General features: G+C 38.1%; 1 protein-coding gene across 2 annotated transcripts in view; it reads right to left on the reverse strand.

Moving 5' to 3' along the window:
- Window positions 1–1411: 1411 nt before the first annotated feature.
- CFAP54 (cilia and flagella associated protein 54) overlaps window positions 1412–12829 on the reverse strand; it is a 301163-nt gene continuing 289745 nt past the window's right edge. For both annotated transcript variants that reach the window (XM_060164794.1, XM_060164793.1), the window contains one exon: window positions 1412–1642. In XM_060164794.1, the coding sequence (XP_060020777.1) occupies window positions 1523–1642 (120 nt within the window). In that variant the 3' untranslated portion in view covers window positions 1412–1522. The remainder of the gene's footprint in view (window positions 1643–12829) is intronic.

Here is a 12829-nt window from a genome sequence, read left to right on the forward strand (position 1 = left end):
CATAAAAAAGTTAAATAATGCCACTTGCAGCAACATGGATGGATCTAGCAATTATCATACTAAGTGAAGTAAGGCAGACAAAGACAAATATCATATGATATCACTTATATGTGGAATCTAAAAAATTATACAAATGAACTTATTTACAAAACACAAATAGACTCACAGACATAGAAAACAAACTTATGGTTACTAAAGGGGAAAGTGAGGAGGGGATAAGTTAGGATTTGGGGACTGACATATACACATTACTATATAAAACAGATAACCAACAAGGACTTAACTCGTACAGCATAGGGAACTCTATTCAATATCTTGTAATAACCTATAATACAAGAGAATGTAAAAAAAGAATATATATATATATATATATATATAACTGAAAACTAACACAACACTGTAAATCAACTGTATTTCAATAAAAATTAGAAAAAAGAAAGGCCATTTTAACCCAAATAGGAAGGAGAAAATCCATAATCTTAGAATAAAGAGCAGTTCATTAAACACATTTAACTTTATAAAAAACATATTTATGTTTCCTTATTTTTTTCATTTTACCGTGAATATCCATTCATGAGCCAACATGTAGGATGCTAAACAAAGTGGATCAGAAATGCATGATCTTCTTCCAGTTTGGCAGGGAAATGACAACTCCTAGCAAGATGATTACTACTACTTCAGGTACTAAGTACCTTTTAATCGTATCACTTAATTTAATCCTCACAGCAATTCTATTAATGTTCCCATTCTACAGGTAAGGAAAGGAAGGCTTAAAGAATTTGTTACTTTCTCAAAGTAGCAGAACTAGCAAGTGGTGAAGTTACTATTCAAATTCAGGTCTACATAGTTCCATAGCCCATGTTCTAAAACTTTATGCAATGCTATCCCTCAGAAGTGCAAAATATGAAAGGTCTAATTCACTGTAGATTTCTTCCTAAGCCACACAGACAAATTCCAAAGTTGACTGAACACTTCGAGTTGACTCGAAGCTTATCCAGAATTTTTCAACCTTGGCACAGATATTTTGAGCCAGATAATTTGTGGCTGTGGGGGGCTCTTCTGGACGTGGCAGGATACTTCGCAACATCCCTGGCTTCTACCCACTAGATGCCAGTTGTACTGCCTTCGCAGTTATAATAATCAAAAATATCTTCGGACACTGCCAAATGTCACCTGAGGGGCAAAACTGCCCCTAGTCAAGAACCACTGATTTAATTCAGTCTTGCTGTATGGATGCATCTAAAGACCTAAACATTATAGAAAAGTGGGAATAGTTGTACTGTGCGCAAACATATTTTCTATGAGTAGCTCTGTAAGATAGTTTTAATAAGCAACAGCATTGTCATTTAATTCAAATACCATTTAAAACATTACTCAAAACAATGTTTTTTTAAGGAAATTTAGCTTATGAAAGAAAACAATTTTATTTTGCTTATTATAAGAGGATAGTTCCAAAAATTTATTTCAAACAAGAAAAGCAGTAACAATTAAATCTTTTATAAGGTTAACACATAAAGGATGTTCAGGGAATAATCGACACCATCCAGTTGAAAAGGCTTCCTTCTGATACGATACAACCACTAGCAAGATCAAAAAGTCTCTCAAGACTGAATATAGATGGCAGCGAGATATCAAATGGGACCTGAGAAAAAGCATAAAAGTGTTCATGAAATGCATTGTTCCGAACTGTTGACTGAAGTAATGTTCTCAAATACCAATTCCATGTAATAATTTTATGTGAAAGATTTTTAACTCTTGCCTAAGACACAAATTTCACATCTCTACCCTGCTGAAATGTCACATATATCATTTTCTATCCTATGAATATTCATATCTATGAGTCTATAAAAACAGCCTACAGATTCATATCTGTAAATGTATAAAAATGAGCCTACAAAACAGCAGACACTCGTATAAATATGGACCATTCGTGTTTATATAATCATTGTATATGATTGTAAGTGTAGGAATTTTGGCCCAGTTACTAATGAACCACTTTCCTCCATAACACATTGCTCAGTAGACAAATCTCCCTCCCTCATTTTGAGCTAAAATCCTGACATGGGGAAGCAAAAATTGTGTTTGGAGCTCACTCTTTCTGAAAGAAACACCTAGTTACCATGCTGAGGACTAGTGCAGCCTAAGTCATCTGAGCAGCCTGAAAGATGGAAAATAAAGACCACTTTGGGGGTCATAGCACTGGTTATTTGAATGGGATAAGGGCAAGAAGGAGAGAACAAATATGAAGAAAAGGAAATAAATGTTTACTGGGGATGCACTTCACGCAGACTTAGATACTTTTGAAGATGTATGAGAAACATCACGGAGAATGGTCACAATGAATTAGATCCTTGGGGCCCTGAATCCTGGTAAGAAACTAGAGGACAAGTTTTTTTAATGTCTTGTCTGCTTGTTAAATGAAACTTTTATTCTCAAGAAAACATAACGAACTTAAAAGTAGAGACTGGTTTTCATTTCTTATTCTTCATTTTATTGGATTAAAAAAATGATCAAAGTATTCCAGTGCTTTCTATAACTTCGGATAATAAAGAGGTGAAAAAAATTAATAACATCCTCCTTTTTTACTCAATCCTGAAGTAATCAGTGTTAGCAGTTTAAAGAATATCTTTCCAAAACTTAAAAAATCCTCATACAAATGTATAATCATGTGGGTTTTTTTCTTTTCCTTTTTTTCTTTACTTTTTTTTTTGAAATAGGATAACTAGATTTCCATTATTTGCTTTTACAATTACCAATATGTAAGAGAAATCCCACCTTAACCAATTCAGGGAGGCAGAATAACCACACGGAGGTTAAAAGTGTACATTCTGGAGTAAGACTGCTTGGTTCACTCAGACCTCACCATATACCAGCCAGGTGAGGCTGAGTAAACTATTTGATCTGTTTAAATTTTAATTTCCTAATTTCACTACCCCAGTCCTTGGCAAACACAAATATGCTTCCTGTCTCTGTGTATATGTCTGTTCTGGATATTTCATAAAAATGGAACCATACAGTATATGACCTTTTATGTCTGGCTTAACTTAACATAATATTTTGGAGGTTCATCCACATTGCTGTGTGTATCAATACTTTGTTCCTTTTTATGACTAATGCTCCATTTTATGAATACACCACATTTTGTTTATCCATTCATATGTTGATGGACATTTGTGCTGTTTCCACCCTTTGGCCATTGTTAAGTGTTACTGTTAAATACAAGTACAAGTTTTGTTTGAACGTCTGATTTCAGTTTGGGGGGGGTCCATATCTAGGAATGAAATTACTGAATCACATGGTAATTCTATGTAAGTTATTGAAGAACCACCAAACTGTTTTACTCTATGTTGTACATAGAGGCTGCAACATTTTACATTCCCACTATTAACGTATGATGGATCTAATTTTTTCACATCCTCTCCAACATGTATTTTCTTTTTCACTGTACAAGTTTCAGGTGTATAGCATTATAATTCGACGTCTGTATATACCACAAAGTGATCACCATCACAACTCTAGTTGCCATCACCACAATAAGTTGACCCCCCTCACCTATTTTGCCCACTCCCCAATCCCTTCCCCCTCTGGTAACCACTAATCTATTCTCCGTATCTATGAGTTTGTTTTCATTTTATTTTGTTTGTTCACTTGTTTTGTTTTTAGATTCCACATATAAATGAAATCATACAGTATGTTTCTCTCTCCATCTGACTATTTCACTTAGCATAATAACCTCAAGATCCATCCATGTTGTCACAAATGGCAGGATTTCATTCTTTTTTATGGCTGAGTAATATTTCATTGTCTTTATACCACATCTTCTTTTATCTATTCATCTATCAATGGATACTTAGGTTGTTTCCATATGAACACAGGAGTATATGTATTCTTTCAAATTAGTGTTTTCATGTTCTTTGGATAAATACCCAAAAGTGGAATAGTTGGGTCATATGGCAGTTCTATTCTCAATTTTTTGAGGAATCTCCACACTGTTTTCCAGAGTGGCTACACCAATTTATAGTCGCACCAATGGTGTACAAAGGTTCCCTATCTCCATATCTTCTCCAACATTTGTTACTTCTTGTCTTTTCGATAATAGTCATTCTAACAGGCATGAGGTGATATCTCATTATGGCTTTGATTTGCATTTTCCTAATAATTAGTGATGCTGAACACAGTTTCATGTGATTGTTAGCCATCTCTATGTCTTCTTTGAAAAAATGTCTATTCAGATCCCCTGCCCAGTTTTTAATTGGGTTGTTTGGGGGCGTTTTGCTCGTTTCTTTTTGTTGAATTGTATGAGTTCTTCATAGATTTTGGATATTAACCGCTTAGTTAATATATGATTTGCAAATATCTCCTCCCACTCAGTGTGTTACCTTTTCATTCTGATAATGGTTTCCTTCACTGGGCAGAAGCTTTTAGTCTGATGTGATGTAGTCCTGTCTATTTATTTTTTCTTTTGTTTCCCCTGCCTTTGGAGCCAGATCCACAAAAACATTGCTAAGATTGATGTTAATGAATTTACCATCTATGTTTTCTTCTAGGAAGTTTATGATTTCAGGTCTTACATTCAAGTTTTCTATCCATCTTGAGTTAACTTTTTCAATTCCATATTTCAAAACTTAACTTTTTTATTGAGCACTTTAAAAAAGATTATAGTTGATTTACAACGTTTCAGGTATACAGCAAAGTGATTCAGTTATACATACATTTATCTATCTATACTTTTCCAGATTCTTTTTTTCTTTTTTTTTAACTGAAGTATAGTTAATCTACAGTGTTGTGTTGTTTCAATTGTACAGCAAAGTGATTCAGTTATACATATGTATATATTCTTTTTCAGATTCTTTTCCATTATAAGTTATTACAAGGCACTGAATATAGTTCCCTGTGCCGTACACAAGGTCCTTGTTGTTTATCTATATAGTAAGTATGTAACTATTAATCCCAAACTCCTAATTTATCTCCCCTCAACCCTCCCCCCATCCCCTTTGGTAACCATAAGCTTGTTTTCTATGTCTGTGAGCCTATTTTTGTAAATAACTTCATTTGTATCATTTTTCTAGATTCCACATATAAGTGACATCATATGATATTTGTCTTTCTCTGTCTGACTTACCTCACTTAATGTGATAATCTCTAGATCCAGTTTGCTGCAAATGGCATTATTTCATTCCTTTTTACAGCTGAATAATATTCCATTGTATATAATATACATATCTTGGGTATCATAAATAGTACTGCTATGAACATTGGGGTGCATGGATCTTTTCGAATTAGAGTTTTCTCCAGATATAGTTTTTGATTGGGTTTTTTTTTTTGATATTGAGCTGTATAAGTTGTTTGTATATTTTGGAAATTAATCCCTTGTCAGTTGTATCGTTTGCAAATATTTTCTCCCATTCTGTAGGTTGTCTTTTCATGTCGTTTATGGTTTCCTTTGCTGTGCAAAAGCTTTTAAGTTTAATTAGGTCCCATTTGTTTATTTTTGTCTTTGTTTCCATTACTCTAGGAGGAGAATCCAAAACTGTATTGCTGTGATTTATGTCAAAGAGTGTTCTGCCTATGTTTTCCTCTAGGAGATTTATAGTATCCAGTCTTACATTTAGGTCTTTGATCCATTTTGGGCATATTTTTGTATATGGGTGTTAGAGAATGTTCTAATTTTACTATTTTATTTGTTGTTGTCCAGTTTTCCCAGCACCACTTATTGAAGAGACTTTCTTTTCTCCATTGTATATTCTTGCCTCCTTTGTTGTAGCTCAATTGATCATAAGTATGTGGGTTTATTTCTGGGCTGTCTATCCTGTTCCATTCATCCATGTGTCTGGTTTTTGTGCTAGTACCATACTGTTTTTATTAATATAGATTTGTAGCGTAGTTTGAAATCAGGGAGTGTGATACCTACAACTTTGTTCTTCTTTCTCAGGATTGTTTAGGGTCTTTTGTGGTTCCATACAAATTTTAGTATTCTTTGTTCTATTTCTGTGAAATATGCCATTGGAATTTTGATAGGGATTGAACTGAATTTGTAAATTGCTTTGGGTAATATGGTCATTTTAACAATATTAGTTCTTCCAATCCATGAACACATAATATCTTTCCATTTATTTGTGTCTTCTTCAATTCTTTCACCGGCATCTTATAATTTACAGTGTACAAGTCTTTCACCTCCTCGGTTAAATTTTTTCCCATGGGCTCCATGGCACTTTGGACACTTTTCCAGCTTCAGCTTTTGGAAATTTTATGGAAGGTTCTGGGTCTTTCATAGGGAACTTCTCAAGAAAATTTAGGTTCCAGGTGAAATTACTGAATTTCTTTCTTTGTCATTCGACAGAGATAACATTGGCAATCACATAATTACTGAGAAGTCTTGTTTGTGTTTAGAAAATAGCTTTGAGTCCAAATTGTCCAGGATAAGGTACCAGAGAATCTTGGTTCCTTTTCCTGGATTAGGAAACACTTTGTAGAAAGGAAGGAAAAAATATCTTGGTAGGTAGCAGATTGTAATTTAGTTCAAGCAGGTTATGGTTCAAGGAGCAATATTAAAGAAATGATGATGCTTTTGCCTGCCTAGAGAGGATAAAAGTCTGAAACAGTACAAGGAAGGGAAAGGAAGTTAATCAAGGCGGGGCACCCTGAAGGAGTTCATTCAAATCTGGCCTGGACTTGAACTTGTTTGGGGGAGTTCTGAAAGCCATTGGAAAGTTAAAGGTTTTTTTTGCCAATGCTATACTTTATATGAGTTTCTGCCTGAAAACTAGATTTTATCATAATGAAAGATTTTATTACTTCTGCTCCTTTGTTCTATTTTCCTTGATTGAAACAAAAATCATATTGTATTCAAAGTATCTATGCTTTTTCTTAAGCCACTGAGTTTTTATTGAGCACCTACTTTGAGACATCTTCTTGCTTCTCTCAGCCCAGTGTCATTTGTCTTTTCATTGATTCTAAGTGTTAATGACCAAGAAAAAAGGGAGAGAGCCAAATAACCACTAATCAATTAGATTTGCCTACTCTTGTAATTAGTAAGCAGGATATAAAAAACTGCAAGCTTTGTGAAACAATTGGATTTAACTTTGTGTCCTTTCAAGAACCTTAAAATACAGAGTCACAGCCATTAAAAGAAAAAACAATAGCTTCGAGGTAGGAAAGCAAATACTGTTTTTTTGTTGTTCTTGTTCAACCACAAATATTGATTGAGCACCTACTATATGTCAGTCACAATGTCAATCATGCTAAGCGCCATGTGAGCCTCAATTTTCTCATCGGCAAAATGAAAACTTGTGCTTCTTGATAGAGAAACAATGGGCATCTTGGGCAGGACAATTCTTTGTGCAAGTCTGTCCCCTGCCCTCTAAACGACATGAACTCTACCTTGTAATTGGTTCAATCCAATGACGCCCCCACACATTTCCAAAGGGCCCCTAGGGGCCATTTCCACCCTGGATGGAGAATCCCAGGCCTACCATCTACGATATCAGGAGCCAGGGAAAGTGGAGAAGCCGTGTAACTGGCAGATTTTGGATGACGTCGAGTCCAAAGAAGAGCAGGTTCTGGACCATGTTTCCAGGGAACTGAACCACACAGTGGCCCCAAGGTGACGTCAACATCCTAGGGATTCTTGGTTTTGGCTCCTGAGTCAGAACTCCTACTCCCTATATGCAGTCACGATACAATCCAGGAACTTCGGGTTTCCGTTCCCAGCGGAGCCTGGGGTTCATTCTGAAGAAGATGAAGCAGAATGAGCGGGAGCTGCGACTGCTCATGCTGGATCCTCCTGGACGCCGGAGCCGTGAGGGTAGCAGGGGGGCCCCCGTCCAGCTGGCGGTGCCAGGCACCCCCCTACCGGACACCGGATGTGTGGCCAGCCGGCCCGTACCAACAGGAAATACTGTTTTTATCTAGCATTTTCATATATATATCTTTTTCTACCATGTTTTCTATCTCTTCTTTATATATCACCTGAGTCTTTGAAGTCTTTTTTTTGGACTGGGGAAAAAACATGCATTCCAAAGTAGAAAGGATAATACAATACTAGCTTACTTAAGAGCAGATATCATGAATGACTGGTGACCCAGCTAATAAAAGTTCCAGATGAGAGGGAACTAGATGTATTTGGTTTCACTATACGTTATATGGTTGAGAGAATCCCAATACCAACAATGTTATTCTCCGCAATCTAACAGAAACAGCACCTAACTCTTAGGAAGGTGAGAAGGGCTTATATACAACTCTATCAGACCACAGGAAATTTCACACTTTGCTGCAAACAAGATTATCTTTTTCATCACTCTAATTTTTGTATTAATAAAACTTTAAATATAGCAGAAAAGAAGTTTTCTTAAACATAATATGAGATCACAGGGTCATATTGGTAAGGTGGTAGAAATCTTCTAAATTAAAATGTAAAGAAATAACATTATTATAAAGACATTTTGCAGAGAACAAGAAAATTAGAAATTAAAGACAGGATTACAGTTGACAAAGCATATGTTCAGGAAATTGGTTCGATTGTTGTACTGCCTTAGAATAGAATCTCTTCTTAAATCATCCGCCCCATCACCATCGCTCTCACTGACACTCTACAACCACTGAGCCCTGGCTATGCATGGCATTTCCTTGAGCTCTTGAGCAGAGTTCACCTTTTAATAAAGGACAATTCCTGCTCAGATATATTGTCCCACATGGTCAGGAAACCAAAGGTTTCAGTCCAGCCAAAGACATTTCAGCAACATAAGGAGCCCTGTCTCCATTTTCACATCTAAGTAGATGCCAGAAATGTTTTGAACAATGGAACAAACACATGAAGAGCACCTCCATGAGAGGAGATATATTGAGGGAGACTACATTCACTGGGATATATGTTTAAAAATCAATTTTACGTGATGTTCATACTTTAAGAGAAAATCCATATTTGGTCTTTGTCCCAGTTTCTTGGCATAGAGGTCCTAAATCCCTTGGAAATTTTCTTTTGTATGTTAATAAGATGACTAAGGTGGGGAAAGGTGCCTAGATAGCTTCAGGATGGGGTTGGTCACCAAGAAAACCAACCATGTGATTAGAGAGTTAAACTTTCAGCCCAGTGCCCCCGACCTTCAGGGAGGGGAGAGGAACTGGACATTGAGTTCAGTCACCAACGGCCAATGACTGAATCAATCATGCCTCCGTAATGAAACCTCCACAAAAACCCCATAATGACACATTTTGAGGAACTTCTTGGTTGGTAAACAAATTGATGTACTGGGAGGGTGACGCACCTGGAGAGGGCATGGAGACTCTGTTCCTCCCAACCCCCACATCTTGCCCTATGCACCTTTTCTATTTGGCCATTCCTCAGTTGTATCCTTTATAATAAACCGGTAATCATAAGTGAAGTGTTATCCTGAGTTCTGTGAGTCTTTATAGCAACTTATCGAACCTTAGGGGGCATCATGGGAACTCCTGAATCTGCAGTCTGCTGGGACAGAAGTATGGGTAGCCTGGGCACCTCACTTACAGCAGGCATCTGAAGTGGGGGCATTCTTGGATTGAGCCTTTAATCTGTGGGAGTCTGTGCTAACTCTGGGTAGTAGCGTCAGAACTGAATTGAATTATTGGGCACCCAGTTGGTGTCAGAGAACTGTAGAATCGGCTGGTGTCAGGAAAAAACCCACAAGAGTCGTATCTGCTATTATGTAGATTAGGGCAGTGCTCAGCTAGTGAATGTCTCTGGGGCCTTTGGGGCTTTCTCCTGCATTCCTCCTCTTCCCTTGCATCCCTTCTGTACACATTGCCCTTCATACCCTACCCCAGGCTGAGCCAAGGCACTACGTGATGAAAACTGATAGAGCTGGCAGTGGTATCTCCATTATGGATATATGCTTTTTATAGGGAACTATTTAACAAAACAATCTTTTGAGACCATTCAGAAAAAAGTAAAAGTTTAGGCTGTGCGTATCCAGGCTTATTCTGACGTTCAAGAGTCTAAGTCCCAGAGAAAAGAGCCTTTGAAACCCTATTGTGCAGAAAGAACAGCTGCTCTCTCACTCCAGGAAAGTCTCTGTCACCATGTAAAAAACTAATAAAGGGTCTCAAACAGGGCAAATCCCCTTTAAAATATCAAAAGCTCTAATCAGAACAGGAAGCGGAGTCATACAACCAACAATGAAGTGCATAAGGCATAAAGGCTAGATGCAAGTTTTCGGCTGATGGTTCAGTGCTTATAATCAGAGGTTGGGGGAAGAATTAAAGGAAAAGTGTTTTGGGGTAGATGACTGAACAGAAATGCTTATGGTCAATGTGTTGTAAAAATGAGTGTGTATTCCTCACTGTGGAGATTTGAGCATAAATTCTGATATAGTTCTATGCGTGATGACATTGTTCTTTACATCATTGCCTTTATTTGCATAAAATGGTTTTAAAGCTTTACCAAGTCCTTGTTTTTTTACTCTGGGAAAAAACGTTTCTCTGAAAAAGGAAGCCTGCATTTATTGAGCATTGGATATGGGCTCGAATCTTTGTTTTACAGACTTTATATCATTGTAAATTAACTGTTAAAACAGAGGTCAAAGGAAACTGTGATTGAACTGTGGGGTCACACTGCAGAAGGTATTTTTAATCATGAGTGGGTGACGTGTATGATGTTTTCCCCTTACTTCTACATTAGAAAATAAACTTTCAACCAGAAAGTGTGTTTCCAAGTTCCTTTAGAACTCTTCTAACTCCAATAAATAAGGATTAATGGAGCACTCTTATGTATTCATCACCAGTCAGGGATCTTCATTTTTTATTATTATTTTTAACTCATTGTTGCAGTTCAGGTTCCTGGGAAGCAGACCCTGAGATGGAACTTAGCTTTCAGGAAGTTTATTGGGGCATATCCTTGGGATCAACACCCATGGGGAAAGGGAAGAAAGCAGGATTAGGTAGAGGGAGAAGACTGGCTGCAATGCAGACACAACAAACCCCCTGCCAACCCCATGGGGAGATTTGAAGCTGGAGTGGCCCTTCAGAGTTGTCCCAACTTTTGTGGGGGGGGGGTGGTTGGGCCACTGCACACCCATATCAGCCAGTAATTAGATACAGATACCCCCCCAACCCCCCCTGCCCAAAAAGGCCATGTCCATTAGACAGGGGCAGTTCCTGGAGAGGGTTGAGAGCTGAGGGCTGCTGGTCAGCACATTCCCAGAGCTGGGAAAATAAGTTCTTGGGTCCGGAAGAGGAGCTCTTAGTGGCTCAGTGAAGGGGCCACCCAGGCGTAAATATTTAATTCAGTGGTTAACGATAGAACCATTAAACAAATGGCAATATGGCAAAACGCATACTAGTATATAACCAATACAAGCTAACGGGAGATTTAAAGTACTGAGAATTTTTATACCGAATTTCTAGAGGCTTCTTTTCTGCGTCATGGTAAAACTAACTTAATACCTTTCCAATATCATTTCTATTAATCATGTTATTTGATTACCCTTAGGAACACTTCCCCCTCTAGAGTATGAGGAAGAGAATTAGAAACTAAGGAGTAGGAAGAAGATTCAGAAATATCTTCCCTCAAATAATATCCCTCCCCAAACACTTAAATATGAAGAAATTCAATAATTTCTCCTGAAGCCTAACTTTTCTTGAGAATTCCCTATGGAAGCCCTAGAACCTTACATAAAATGTTTTCCAAAAGCGGAAGCTGGAAATGTGTCCAGGGGCCCACAGTGCCCATGGAAGGAGCAAGAGACTGAAGTCAGGTAGGTGTGGGAGGAGAGGCTGCATGCAGCAGGGGCGTTTCATGGTGGATGGGCATGGTAGGGGGAGTTCAAGGGCAGCTGGGCAGTAGGGCAGAGGCAGTGCAGCTGGGTAGTTAGAAACGTGATCTGAGGAGCCAGTCTGCCTGGGTGTAAATCCTGGCTCCGACATTAACTAGCTAAGGGACCTTGGGCAAGCCACTTAAATAGCTCACACGTAAAAGAAGGATTTTTTTTTTTTACAGACATCTAAACAGAAACAGAAACCTAAAGTCACATGCTGAATTTCAGAGTGCACGTGTGTATTAATGTCCTGCTGCTGCTGTAACAAATGTAAGACAAACCTAGTGGCGTACAACACACGCTTGTTCTCTTACAGTCCCGGAGGTAAGAAATCTGAATTCAGTTTGGCTGGGCTAAAGTCAAGGTGTCAGCAGGGCAGGTTCCTTCTGGAGACTCTCAGCAAAGAATCTGTTTCTTTGCCTATTTTAGCATCTAGGGGCCACCTGTTTTCCTTGGTTTATAGCTCCTTTTCCATCCTCAAAGCACATCTCTCCAATCTTCACCTCCATCATCACGTTGCCTTCTCCTCTTCTGCTGTCAAGCCTCCCTCTGCCTCCCTTTTACAAGGATACTTGTGACTACACTTAAGGCCCACCTGAATAATCCAGGATAACCTCCCCCATCTCAATATCCTTAACTTAATCACGTCTGAAGAGTCCCTTTGGTCATATAAGGTAACAGGTTCTGGGGATTAGGATGTGGACATCTCTGGGGGGCCATGAGTCAGCCTACCACAATGTGTGATTAAATGAGATGGCTTAGTTCGTAAGAATATCATATTTCTAACCTATCTTCTCAACAGAGTTTTGGTAATTGAAGTTATTGAATTAATTCTGTGGAAAAAATTCGTGGCGTTCCTGCAGATGCCTGCTGTGCCAGAGGTTACCAGAGCTCACTGAAGTACATACTTGTTCCTCTATGGTTCTCTACATCGTTGCACATCAGGGCAAGGCCAATAGGATATGGGCAGAAATTATATGCTAGCCATTCCATGCTGGCTCTTAGAAATGGTCACCCTAATTTATTGCCTAAACTGGGAGACT

This window comes from Lagenorhynchus albirostris, chromosome 11 (genome assembly GCF_949774975.1).
Source record: "Lagenorhynchus albirostris chromosome 11, mLagAlb1.1, whole genome shotgun sequence".
Lineage (NCBI taxonomy): Eukaryota > Metazoa > Chordata > Mammalia > Artiodactyla > Delphinidae > Lagenorhynchus > Lagenorhynchus albirostris.